The sequence below is a fragment of the Zeugodacus cucurbitae genome, chromosome 5 (genome assembly GCF_028554725.1).
Source record: "Zeugodacus cucurbitae isolate PBARC_wt_2022May chromosome 5, idZeuCucr1.2, whole genome shotgun sequence".
Classification (NCBI taxonomy): Eukaryota; Metazoa; Arthropoda; class Insecta; order Diptera; family Tephritidae; genus Zeugodacus; species Zeugodacus cucurbitae.
Window position 1 is genome coordinate 62,827,161 of NC_071670.1, and position 12,511 is coordinate 62,839,671.

At 31.9% G+C, this 12,511-nt stretch overlaps 1 protein-coding gene across 3 annotated transcripts in view; it reads left to right on the plus strand.

Moving 5' to 3' along the window:
* The window catches only part of LOC105208857 (rhophilin-2-A), a 273,352-nt gene that overhangs the window by 201,215 nt on the left and 59,626 nt on the right, over positions 1-12,511 (plus strand). The window contains exon 1 of one of the 3 annotated variants that reach the window (XM_054230614.1): positions 12,463-12,495. The exons of the other annotated variants lie outside the window; for them this stretch is intronic. Within the exon in view, the coding sequence (XP_054086589.1) occupies positions 12,478-12,495 (18 nt within the window). The 5' untranslated portion in view covers positions 12,463-12,477. Of the gene's footprint in view, positions 1-12,462; positions 12,496-12,511 lie in introns of those variants that run through there. 3 annotated transcript variants of the gene reach the window in all.

Sequence of the window (12,511 nt, forward strand, 5' to 3'; positions counted from 1 at the left end):
ATTGAGCAGACGCACTTACAAGAGCATTACATGTGCAACACAACTCACCTCGATATATACATATATATACCAACTGAAAATATATATACATGTATATAAAGTATATTAAATATGTGTACAGCTGTTTAAATAAATATGCTTGTGGAACTTGAATTTTCGTCGTTGCGGCATTTTTGTAATAACTCATTTCGAAAGAAAAGCTAGTATAGATGTCAAGTTCACTACGCTGGCTGCTTGCTTTTTGGAGCGAACAATTAAATTATAAAAATTTTGTTAAAACAACTACAAACAGACACATACTCAAGAGCGAGTGCAGTAAAAGTTCACTAGCACTTGAGTATGTATATATGCTTGCTGTGATTTACTGACTGGAAAATCGCTAGCTTCACTGCTTGAGAATGAAATAAAAAAATGTAAAAAATAAAAATAAACGTAAAATACCAAATAGATAACAAAACGTGGTCGAGGCGCCGAAATATTTGCATTACAGCAGTAAATATGAAAAAAAAAGAATTACGACACACCGTCACCAGCTGACTAGTATTCGTGTGTTTATCTATATAGTATAATATATAAGTATTATATATAATATAAATGAGTATAAAGGTAAGTCGGTCTGTAAATAAACACACACTGCATTTAAGTAAATACCTCAGTGTACTCATGCCACAACGATTTTATCAACAACTGTCAATTGCGTTTCAGGGACTTTGCACGTTTTAAGGGCATTTAAATATATGTTTTAATTTCGTATTTTTAACAAAAAAAGTCATAATAGTGATAAAAGGCGCAGTTAATTATATTGTTCGCTTGTAGATATTAGCAGTTCAAGGTTGCCGGGTGATTTGTGAATTATTTACTTTCATGTAAGAAGTAAGAATTCGTAACTGATTTCGAGTGAAAGTATGGTTGTTTTTATGAAAATTTTTTTGGCGCTTTAACCTGAATTCGCTCTCTGAGAAGACATAAAGTAATAGTTTATTGGAGAACACAAGAGAGCTCGGTACAACTCTCATATAAGATGAACCAAAAATTAATAAAAAACAAGAAAAAACGTTAACTTCGGCTGGACCGAAGCTAATATACCCTTCACAGGTGCATTTCTTTTAGTAACTATGTGTTTAAGCAAATCTAAAGACGGAAGAAAAAGTAAGTAAAACAAGTAAGGAAGGGCTAAGTTCGGGTGTAACCGAACATTTTATACTCTCGCAATTTATTTATTTAACTTTATTTATATTATATAATACACACTTTGACCCACATATTCGTCATATATATTGTATAAAGTTCATTGAAAGTTGGAAACCATAATATTAGACTAGAAGCACCGAGGCCCTCGTGTTCGATATATGGGGCCTTAAAAACCTATGGTCCGATTTCGGCGATTTTTAGAATGGGGCTGCCACACTATTAACATAGTATTTGTGCAAAGTTCTGCACCGATATCTTCACTAGTACTTACTTTATATATTGTAAAGTAAACGATTCAGATCGTCTTCAAAGTTCTGGTGTATAGGAAGTAGGCGTGGTTGTAAAGCGATTTGGCCTATTTTCACAACATATTATTGGGATGTAAGGAAACTATTACAAACCAAGTTTCATTGAAATCGGTCGAGTAGTTCCTGAGATATGGTTTTTGACCCATAAGTGGACGACGCCACGCCCATTTTCCATTTTGTAAAAAAAATCTGAGTGCAGCTTCCATCTGCCAATTCTTATGTGAAATTTAGTGTTTCTGACGTTATTCGTTGGTGAGTTAACCCACTTTTAGTACTTTTCAACCGAACCTTTGTATGGGAGGTGGGCGTGGTTATTATCAGATTTCTTTCATTTTTGGACTGTATTAAGAAGTGACTAAAAAAAAGACTGCAGAAAAGTTTGGTTTATATAGCTGTATTGGTTTCCGAGATATGTACAAAAAACCTATTTGGGGGCAGGGCCACGCCCACCTCCCCAAACAAATATGCCCCTTCATAGTGTGATCCTTCATACCAAATTTTATTTCCATAGCTTTATTTATGGCTTAGTTATGGCACTTTATGTGTTTTCGGTTTTCGCCATTTTGTGGGCGTGGCAGTGGTCCGATTTTGCTCATTTTCAACCTTCCTATGGTGCCAAGAAATAATTGTTCCAAGTTTCATTAAGATATCTTAATTTTTACTCAAGTTACAGCTTGCACAGACGGACGGACGGACGGACGGACAGACGGACATCCGGATTTGAACTCCACTCTTCACCCTGATCACTTTGGTATATATAACCCTATATCTAGCTCGTTTAGTTTTGGGTGTTACAAACAACCGTTATGTGAACAAAACTATAATACTCTCTTAGCAACTTTGTTGCGAGAGTATACAAACTGAAGGACTAGTTCATATATATACAGACAGACAGACGGACGGATATGGCTAAATCGACTCAGTTCAACATACTGATTTATATATATACTTTATAGGGCCTCTGACGCTTCCTTCTGGGTGTTACAAACTTCGTGACAAACTTAATATACCCTGTTCAGGGTATAAAAATGAAAAAAATTAACTTCTAAAGTACTTAATGCTTCTGATAAATGATTCTATGATCTAGTTGGAAGTTCTCTGAGAGTCTAATAAACCTACTAGGGTGTGAAGTGCAATCTATTGCAGTCTATGTATATTGTAAACATTTTAACTCCACTCTTTTACTTCAACAGCAATTTCATATTTTTTCTCTGAGCAGATATCTTATCGGAATATATTCATTTTGAAGTCGGGTTCAATAGAGATAAAAGGTAGAAGTCTACGAATTTGTTATGATATATTAGTAAGAAACTTCCGATATATAAAATTTTTACAAAAACACTAGGTCTAAAATCGTAGAATATTCCAATCGAACTTAATATCGACTTTAATACTAGCTTTATGACATCGACATTTTTTAATGCACTTAATGTTTAGAGAGTGGTGAAAAGAACAAACCATAACTCTACTCTTTGGCTTAGTATTCAACTTAACCATTTTTTTTTGATCTCTCATGTAATTTTTTTTTATTAAAAAGTAGAGCTCACAGCAGTAAGCAAAGTAGTGGCGAATCATATACAGCTCATATATGTCATAAATAATTTTTCCCCAATGCTTCAAAACTCTAAAAATAAATACCCATAAACAATCAATCAGATTTTATTTACTACAGCTATTTATAAATAGACCACTTAATATTAGTTTTTCGTAATTGTGATTAATTGTTGTCACAGCCAAGCGCCAAGCGCCAAGCACCAATCTAATTATGCAAACAAACTCCGTTTGACATTACTCACTATTGTCAATAGCCTTTTAAGGCCTTAGCTGCTGCTGCTCATTCTCATTGCCATTAATGCCCTTAAATATTTGGCGCCATTCGATGCCATCTACGTAAGCGTTGACGTCGTTGTGACTTGACTCGGAGCAATGCTAATTCCTTACTTGTGACTTTGCGAATATTTATGTAAATTTTATTTTTAGATTTTTTTTATTTTTGCGGTTTGTTTGCTTTATTTTGAGACACATACTCGATTCGAGGGTATTTATTGATTTTCGTTCGAGGTGTAATTTTAATTGGGCGAGAATTGGGGAAATTTTCCCTTTTTTTAAATGTTATAATTCATTTTCTAATTCATACGCTTTTAAATATATTGAATTTTTCTAAAACAAAACACATTAGAATAGACAGAACCCATAAAGAACCAGTAGACCTTTTCTTAATCATACTTAGTGCTTTAGCACCATTCATTTTCGCCTTACCTACATATATATTTTTTATTGGCCGACTGACCATAAAATACTATCATACTCAATGTCACTAATTGTGGGAAGCTATATCTCTGGGTCTGCAATAATAAATAACCCGCTAACAAAATGCTTCGACAGCATTTATTCTATATATGTATGTTATAAGTGTATGTTTCATTGTATGTGTGTTCATATATATATCTGTCTGTAAACGTGCAAACACTAACGGTGCATATCTCTTAACTGCCAGTTAAACATACGTATACATAACGGTTAACATTTTATTATATATGTCTTCCTTCCGCTTTTGTTGTTGCTTTTATTCTTAATGTTCGTTTTTATTGCTTTGCCATTGTGTGCTTTTCTAACCAGACCATCTATGTATCTAGAAATCTTTGTGCGTGCGTGTGCGTGTGTGTCAATCTGTACGTGACCGTACAAACTAAATTAACTTGTTCTACAGTGATAATAACAACTACAACAAGTATATTATTATGAATGTTGTGTGTTGACACTGAAGTGCAAAATGGTGTGATAAGCTTTTGCATTATACTAAATATTTGCTTTTAAAATGTTTCAATTTAAAGAAAAAACATTATTTTTTATTTAAAAATAATAAAATACTGAGATTTAAAAAAAATGAATGTGAATAAAAATTTAAAACAAAACAATCATATAATACATCATAAGATTAATTATGAAAATTAAAATAAAATAAAATAAAATAAATAAAAAATTGGAAAATCGAGTTCCAAAAATTAAGTTTCAAAGAAATTAAAAAAAACTCATTCTTCGTGAATGTTAAGAAAAAAAATTAAAAATTCGAAACTCTAATTCAAAAGTTGAAAATTCAAATTAATGTAAAAAAATCGTACTTTATGAAAGTTAAGTTAATTAAAGAAAATTAAGAAAACAATAAAAAAATTCGAAAATTGAGAGTAAAAAAAAATATAAATTCGAATTCGCAAAAATGAAAATTCAAAAAATAAAATGAAAAACAAGTAAGGAAGGGCTAAGTTCGGGTGTAACCGAACATTTTATACTCTCGTAATTTATTTATTTAACTTTATTTATATTATATAATAAACAATTTGACCCACATATTCGTCATATATATTGTATAAAGTCCATTGAAAGTTGGAAACCATAATATTAGGTTAGAAGCACCGAGGTCCTTGTGTTCGATATATGGGGCCTTGAAAACCTATGGTCCGATTTCGGCGATTTTTAGAATGGGGCTGCCACACTATTAACATAGTATTTGTGCAAAGTTCTGCACCGATATCTTCACTAATACTTACTTTATATATTGTAAAGTAAACGATTCAGATTGTCTTCAAAGTTCTGGTATATAGGAAGTAGGCGTGGTTGTGAAGCGATTTGGCCTATTTTCACAACATATCATTGGGATGTAAGGAAACTATTACAAACCAAGTTTCATTGAAATCGGTCGAGTAGTTCTTGAGATATGGTTTTTGACCCATAAGTGTCACGCCCACTTTTCCAAAAAAATTACATCCAAATGTGCCCCTCCCTAATGGGATCCTATGTTCCAAATTTCATTTTCATAACTTTATTTATGGCTTAGTTATGACACTGTATAGGTTTTCGGTTTCCTCCATTTTGTGGGCGTGGCAGTGGACCGATTTTGCCCATTTTCGAAAGCAACCTCCTCAGGGTGCCAAGGAACATGTGTTCCAAGTTTCATTAAGATATCTTAATTTTTACTCAAGTTATCGCTTGCACGGATAGACGGACAGACGGACGGACAGACATCCGGATTTCAAATCTACTCGTCATCCTGATCATTTATGTATATATAACCCCATATCTAACTCTTATATTTCTTGGTGACACAAACAACCGTTATGTGAACAAAACTATGATACTCTGTGCAACAGGTTGCGAGAGTATAAATATAAATTCGAATTCGCAAAAATGAAAATTCAAAAAAATAAAATGAAAAAAAAAACAGGCTTTACTTACATGATAATTAAGAAAGGTAAAAAATAAAATGAAAAATCCGAATTTCATAGAAGTTAATAAAAAATTATTTAAATTCAAAATTATTAAAATTTTTTAACAATTAATGAATTTTTTAAACTATAATGGTACAAATTAAAAAAAAAATTATATTTTACATTGTTGAAATAAAAAAAAAATTATTTAAAATTCATGAAATTTAAAAAAAGTTTTAAAAATCGTAATAATAATTGTCACAAAATTCATAAAGAAAAAATAAAAAAAATATATATACTACAAAAGCTGAAACCAAAAAATATAAATAATATTTTTATATGTATTCATGCTTAAAAGTCGAAAAATCGGTTTTATTTTTCTTTTCATATTTTACTTCACCATTTTTGTACGCTTGATCGCGTTTCCGGTTCGCAGTAGTCAAAGCGTCGCGTCGCGGCACTTCATCGAAAAACCTGTCAATTATATGCGTTTCGCTGTTTTTCCAACACGCATACTCGTATTTGAATATTGCATCTCACATTGAAGTTTCGATTTCTGTAATATTTATAGTTTGCCAATCAATTCACTTGACAAGTATTGTTTTGATTCAGCGAACCTTTACAGAGGCGAGGCGAGGCACAACATGCGGTAATGGCGGGTGTTGGTTTAAGGGGTTTACAAAATTTTAGTATTTGAAAGCTTTGGTGGAATTATTAAATATATGGAGTCATATCCGCATATTGAAAGTGTTTTTCAAACCGTTGAGAATGGTAGATCGGGGTATAGAGGTCAATTTAATTCGGTAGTTGACACCCTACCGAGAAAAAGACATGTTTTTGTTAAACAGGCGGGTAAAAAATTTGCCGAGATCTTTATATAAACTTACCTACCGAGGAGGTAGGTGAGTCACTCCTGAGAAGTTCTCTCTTACACTTTATATTTTTCAGTCTCCGATGTCTATAATATCAGTTATTTTTGAATTATAAGACGAGTCAAGTAGTTGTTCCAAGTTTGACCTATTAAACTTAAAAAATCAACAAACAGTTTACTACATAATTAAGAGAGTATTAGCATATGTTTCCAACCAAAATTATTGTTTCTATTTCAATCAAGTCTATTTGTAATATGTATCAGCAATAAAATATTGAAAGCACACTTTTATTGCCACATAAAATTAACATCAAATCACAACCCACTAGCATGCCCCACATATAACTAGTAGCTTCTATACATGAGAAGTATATACACATAAACACACGCAAAATCTCGAACTCGTTCAATAATCATAAATTGCTGCAGAAAAACACGAGTAATTTAAGCGCAAAACTCTTGCGGTTATAGGCTTATCATTGACTGCTGCAGTAGCGCAAAGAAACCTCTATTTTTTTCCGCCAATGTAGCGCAGAGTATTTATTATGTGCCACATTCCACAGCAAACAGCTAACATTTGGTGCATTGTCACTGGGCGATTTTGCGGTGCACCGTAATCATAATCAGCAGCACTACCACCATAGCCATCATCATCATCATAATCATCAGCGTGAGCGTCAATGGTAGATTGCACGATCCAATCGCTCTTAATTGAACTAACCAGTTCACTGACTACAAACAACTTGCCACTCAGGCTGACACTCCTCTTTCATCAACCACATGAACGCCGCCAACATGATTGCGATTGCATACCATTCGAGGAGGGGAGTTTGGGGCTAAATATTTATGCATATTGAGAGTGTTATTTAACGAAATATGTGGAACAGTTTTAGTTTCTCTAGTGTTAGACTTAATTGATGAGATTTAGTTTGGATTGAACTTATGTCTGTCAATACCGAATCAGTAGAGATTTTGTGGTATGTTCGAATTAATTGTTGAGAGAGAGACAATGGAAGAGAGAATGAGACCAATTAACATATTTTACCGTTATTTTTTCTCTTGACTAGCAGAAGATCTATTTGATTTAGAAATATAGCCCAAATTTGACGATTTATTTGTAGACTTAAATAATTTTTTCAAATGAAAAATCCAATTTAATTTTTTTCGAATTCACCTTCTCTGCAAACTCTGCAAACTCTGTTAAATATGTGTTACTGCTCGAATTTTTTATTCATAACTCCAGCTACTATGCGCTTCTTCGTCTATTGCATATTCCGCTCATTTCCTATAGCTTCCACGCGTCATGGTTCAATGCAATTTATTTCAAAAGTTTGTTTGTCGGCTTTGTTGTTGTTCGTAAGGGGAATGAAAATGCAAATCTGCAAATGTAAAGAGATTCAAATGAGGTATACATTCCTTTATTATGTTGTAATAATTTACAAGAAATTTCTGAAGTTAAAATAGTGTTGATTATGCTCAAATTGTAAACTGTAAATGTGGTGAAATATTTTTTTACTTAAAGTGGAGAGTTTGTCAAAATCGAAGTTTAGTAATTTAACCTCAAATAAATCTGTTTGAATATAGCGCCACCTAGGGTGTTAACCTAACACCTAGGTAGGTAGGTATAGTGGATGTCGCATGACGCACTTAGGCCCATTGGGACTCCACCCTGACTAGAATCCCTTCACACTACCATGTCCTTACTGAACCATCCTGTGGTCTTGATAAAGTTGTTCAAATTAACAATTTTTATAAATGCAATCTGGGAGACATCGTCAAGAAAATCACCTAAGGTAATACAATATTTTTTTGTAAAAAAGTGAGCGAAGACAGCATGAGTTGTCAGGATCGCTAAGAGAGAGAGTGATAGACACATTAAATAGCCAGAAATGTAAATAAGACAAGTGAAGTCATACGGATAATAATACCATTTCCAAGTTCTCTACTGATTTGTTACCAACTAATAGTTGAAAAACAGTTTCTTCCCTTTTCCTTGAAAACTTATAGACCTTACAAAGGATATATAAAAAAGTTAAATTCAAATCTACTGACTAATTAATTAAGTATATAACCACACCCTTAGTCTAGTTATCTTCTATAACAAGTGTCTTGCAATTCGTCTCCCTCTCAACACGGAAACCATAAAGTAATCCGTCAAGCGTTCAATTGCCAACAAGAAAAGGGACTCGCTTCAAATTTATGCTAATTGATACCGAACCCTTCAGCCAATAAACTGTAACTCGCTTCAAGCGCTCTCGTTCAAGACGTACAATAACAATATTTCATTGAGTGTGAATTGGTCTCGCAAAAAACACCAGACAGTAGTGGAGGGTTGTGGAGTTGAAAAAATGTTTCGAAAAAAGTGTGGTGGAAAAACGTGCATACATTTATATAGTTGATAAGTATACAATGTGACTAAAGTTATGGCAATGCAATCCTAGTTAATTTCACTGTTTGTGGCACAACAGGTTTCTTGTGCGTCCCCAACTACATATTTCTGGTTTCCTGTGACAAGTGGGAAACAGTGTGGTACCTAAATACAGCGCATTTACTAGGCAGCGCCATAAATATAGAGCAACACACATATACAATTAACTTACATATGTATATGAAAAGTATGTCTACATAGTGTGTGCTATTGTATATAGCTTGTAATATATCATTTTTATCAAATTACTTTTCCTCCATTGTTCTCATTTCCACGGCGTCATTTGTGGAATCAGGTCGCTACGTTTACGAAAGTTAGCTGTGAGTGTGTTTGTACGTTTATAGTTTATTTAGTTCACTATAAATATATATTACTATATAGTATATAAGCTGTTGTTATATAGACCTCAATTTAAGCTAATCATTTGTATTTCTAGGCGTTTCTGCATATCCTACATCTCTTATTTTACAACTTTATATAGTATAAGGATATTGTCAGTTTGTAGTAGAAAAGCTGAAAATGTTTCCGCTACTACGCTTGGGTATTTAGCAGTAAATTGTAAAGCTATATAACCCAATGTATATGTACTTTTACCTAAATAAATATGTACTTTACATATACTTATATGTATGTATAAAGGTACACGTTATTACACCTGTTTGTTTGTGTTGTTGCTTTTATTTAACACATTTTTTACATGCTTGTAACCTCGTTAGCGTTTGGTTATTGAACTGTTGACGCTATAATTTCCCACTTTTTCGCACTTACACTTTCCGTTCGCCATAATTACCGGAACTTATTTATATATGATTAGCATAAATGAGTCCATATACAATTGTACAAAGGTTGCTTTACTAAAGGCTAATAACTTGTAGGGATCTATCGTATTTAAAGTAATTAACGTTGCCACAAGTTTGAGTAAGGCTTTTTGAACCACAAAAAATCCGTTACGTATATTTTGTGACCAACAAAACTCTTTCATACAATAATCAAAACTGTTAAACCTTCAGTTATGAAAAAAATGGTTTCGCTAATCGTTTCTCTTCTAACTGCGACTTTTTTAACAGCTGCAAAAGCTTATTTATTGAACTTAAGAGTGAAAGCTCTCAATATTATTATAACTCAAAGCGGTTTCAAAAGCTCTTTGTTTGAACTTAAGGATGAAAGCTTCAAATTTTGTTATAATTTAGGCAGTAGAACTTTTCTAATTGTTTTATAGAGAAAAGCTCTAAAAATTCGGCATATTACTCCATTTAAGATTTGTGAAAGCTTCAAAATTTGTTAAATCTTAGGTCAGCTATGCTTTTCAAATTGATTTAATGAATTTGATAAGTGAAAGCTCACCTTTTGCATACTAAAAACTACTAAATTTCACAACTTTTATTTTTAATTTTTCACATCTGAGTGATTATATTCAGTATAAATAAATATTTATAGGTGAAAAAACTTCCAATATAAAGTTTAGAGTGATACGACTAAAATATGTATACGGTTTCACGTTGGAAAAGATAAAATGATTACCAGCCATTCATCCAATATTAATATCACGTTCGACTAATTTGCTTGCAACTCAAATTATCCGACTTCTATTAGGCATAAAACATGAAATATTGAATTTCCTTGCTTTATGTACCTTATATTGTAAAACGGTTTAAAAAAAGCCCTTTGAAAAAATGTTCACTTATATGCATAATCACACCCATAAGCTCCGCACAGCACAATAAATCATAAGTGATTGGCATTACGTATGTTTCAAATTACATTCTTATAAGTATTGCGCAAGTCTTCATAATCAAATATTCAACACATGTGTTAGCTTGAGCTCAAAAGGCGCGTAAAAAGCTTCTTAAGAAAAAACCAACCCTCTACATAGCTGCTTATTTTGCTGGTCTGAAGCCCTACAACTGCCCTTTCAATTCTCATTATATTATTCACGGCATAATATGGTCGTCTTAAAATATAACTGAGACATTCTAAATTGCACATGACTGTTTATATTTGCATGCATTTGCATATACTTTGCGAAATACTGTCTTCAATGACTGACGCTAAGAAGTCTAACAACCTGTCACCTTTTACCTTTGCATTGACAAGCCTGAGTGAATGGCAAGCAATGAGGGAAGGGTGGATAGTAAAAATAATAGGGTTCTTAACAAAAATGAATATTTAGCTCATTTATGAAATGAGGAAACTTGAAGTACAATTTTATATGGTAGCAACAACTAGGTACAATAAAAGCCACATGATTTGTTAATTAGCTTAATGGTGAAAGCTCTGAAAATTATAAAAGCTTGTTTTTTTTTATTATTTCTTTAATATTAAAGCTGCAAAGGTTATTGAAAAAAAATTAAAATGATTAAAGCTTCGATTTTTTATTTAACTTTAGATCAAAGCTTCAAATTGGATTATTGTACAAAAGCTCTGAAAATTATTGAAGCTTTTAAAAGGCTTTAAATTTATTAAGTAATTGTTTTCTTCACATTATTTTAATGAATTATTATAGTGAAAGCTCACTTATTGTGCTTGAAAGCTCATTCTATACACTTCCTGACAAATCATATTTCTTTCAATAGAGACTTTGGTCTCTACAATCGTTTGAAATGCGTTCCAATCATTTTTAAAATGTTCTTTGGGCTTAATCCATTTAGTTCACATGTGTATTTCCTAATGATATCATTATATCCCCGGAAATCACTTCATTACCTACAACTATGAAAGCTCATAGAAAAAAGGGTTCTAACATTTCATAATAAATATTTACAAAAAAAAATAATTTTAATTATGATTACAATAATCTTTGCATATTTAGTCGTGTAATTATTTTATTTGCCTCCAATGGAACTTAATGTGCGATTAAGAAAATAGGAAAATAGTATAGAAATTGCAAAAAAATAAACGATTACGAATTCCTATAAAAATATTACATAAATATATAGATAGCAGTACTAGTATATATAGAAATTTGCATTACACAGTTACGGTCAGTTGTACGTTGACGTAAGCTTGTATTAAAATTATTAGATAAGCGTCATTAAGCTTTGATAGTATCAAGCGGAAATGTTTATTTCGCATTTTATGTTACTCCATACACTTGACAACAACAAAATAATTGCGACTAATTGTTAATTAATGTGTTTTTTCGTAAAAGTTTTTAAGTCATATTTTGTTGCAACTTTTTTTTGCACATTCCGAAGCTTTCTTAAGTAATTATGAGCTAATAGTCACGAAATTCTACTTATATATGTTCTCTTTACTTAAGTAATTATTTTTACTCATTTACTAGTCATCATAAATTCATTGCTTATAATTATACATTTACCAGTTTTTATCAATCTTAATATATTTATAATTTATCTTAGTTGTCTACTCTATTTACTTGATTTTTTTATCACTGAAATATTTTTACTAATTTTATTATTTTTTTTTTCTAGGTAAGCATCACAATGACATAACTCAATAACAAAGATTTCCTAAATGGAAAAATATTTTACAGTAAGTAGAAAAATTT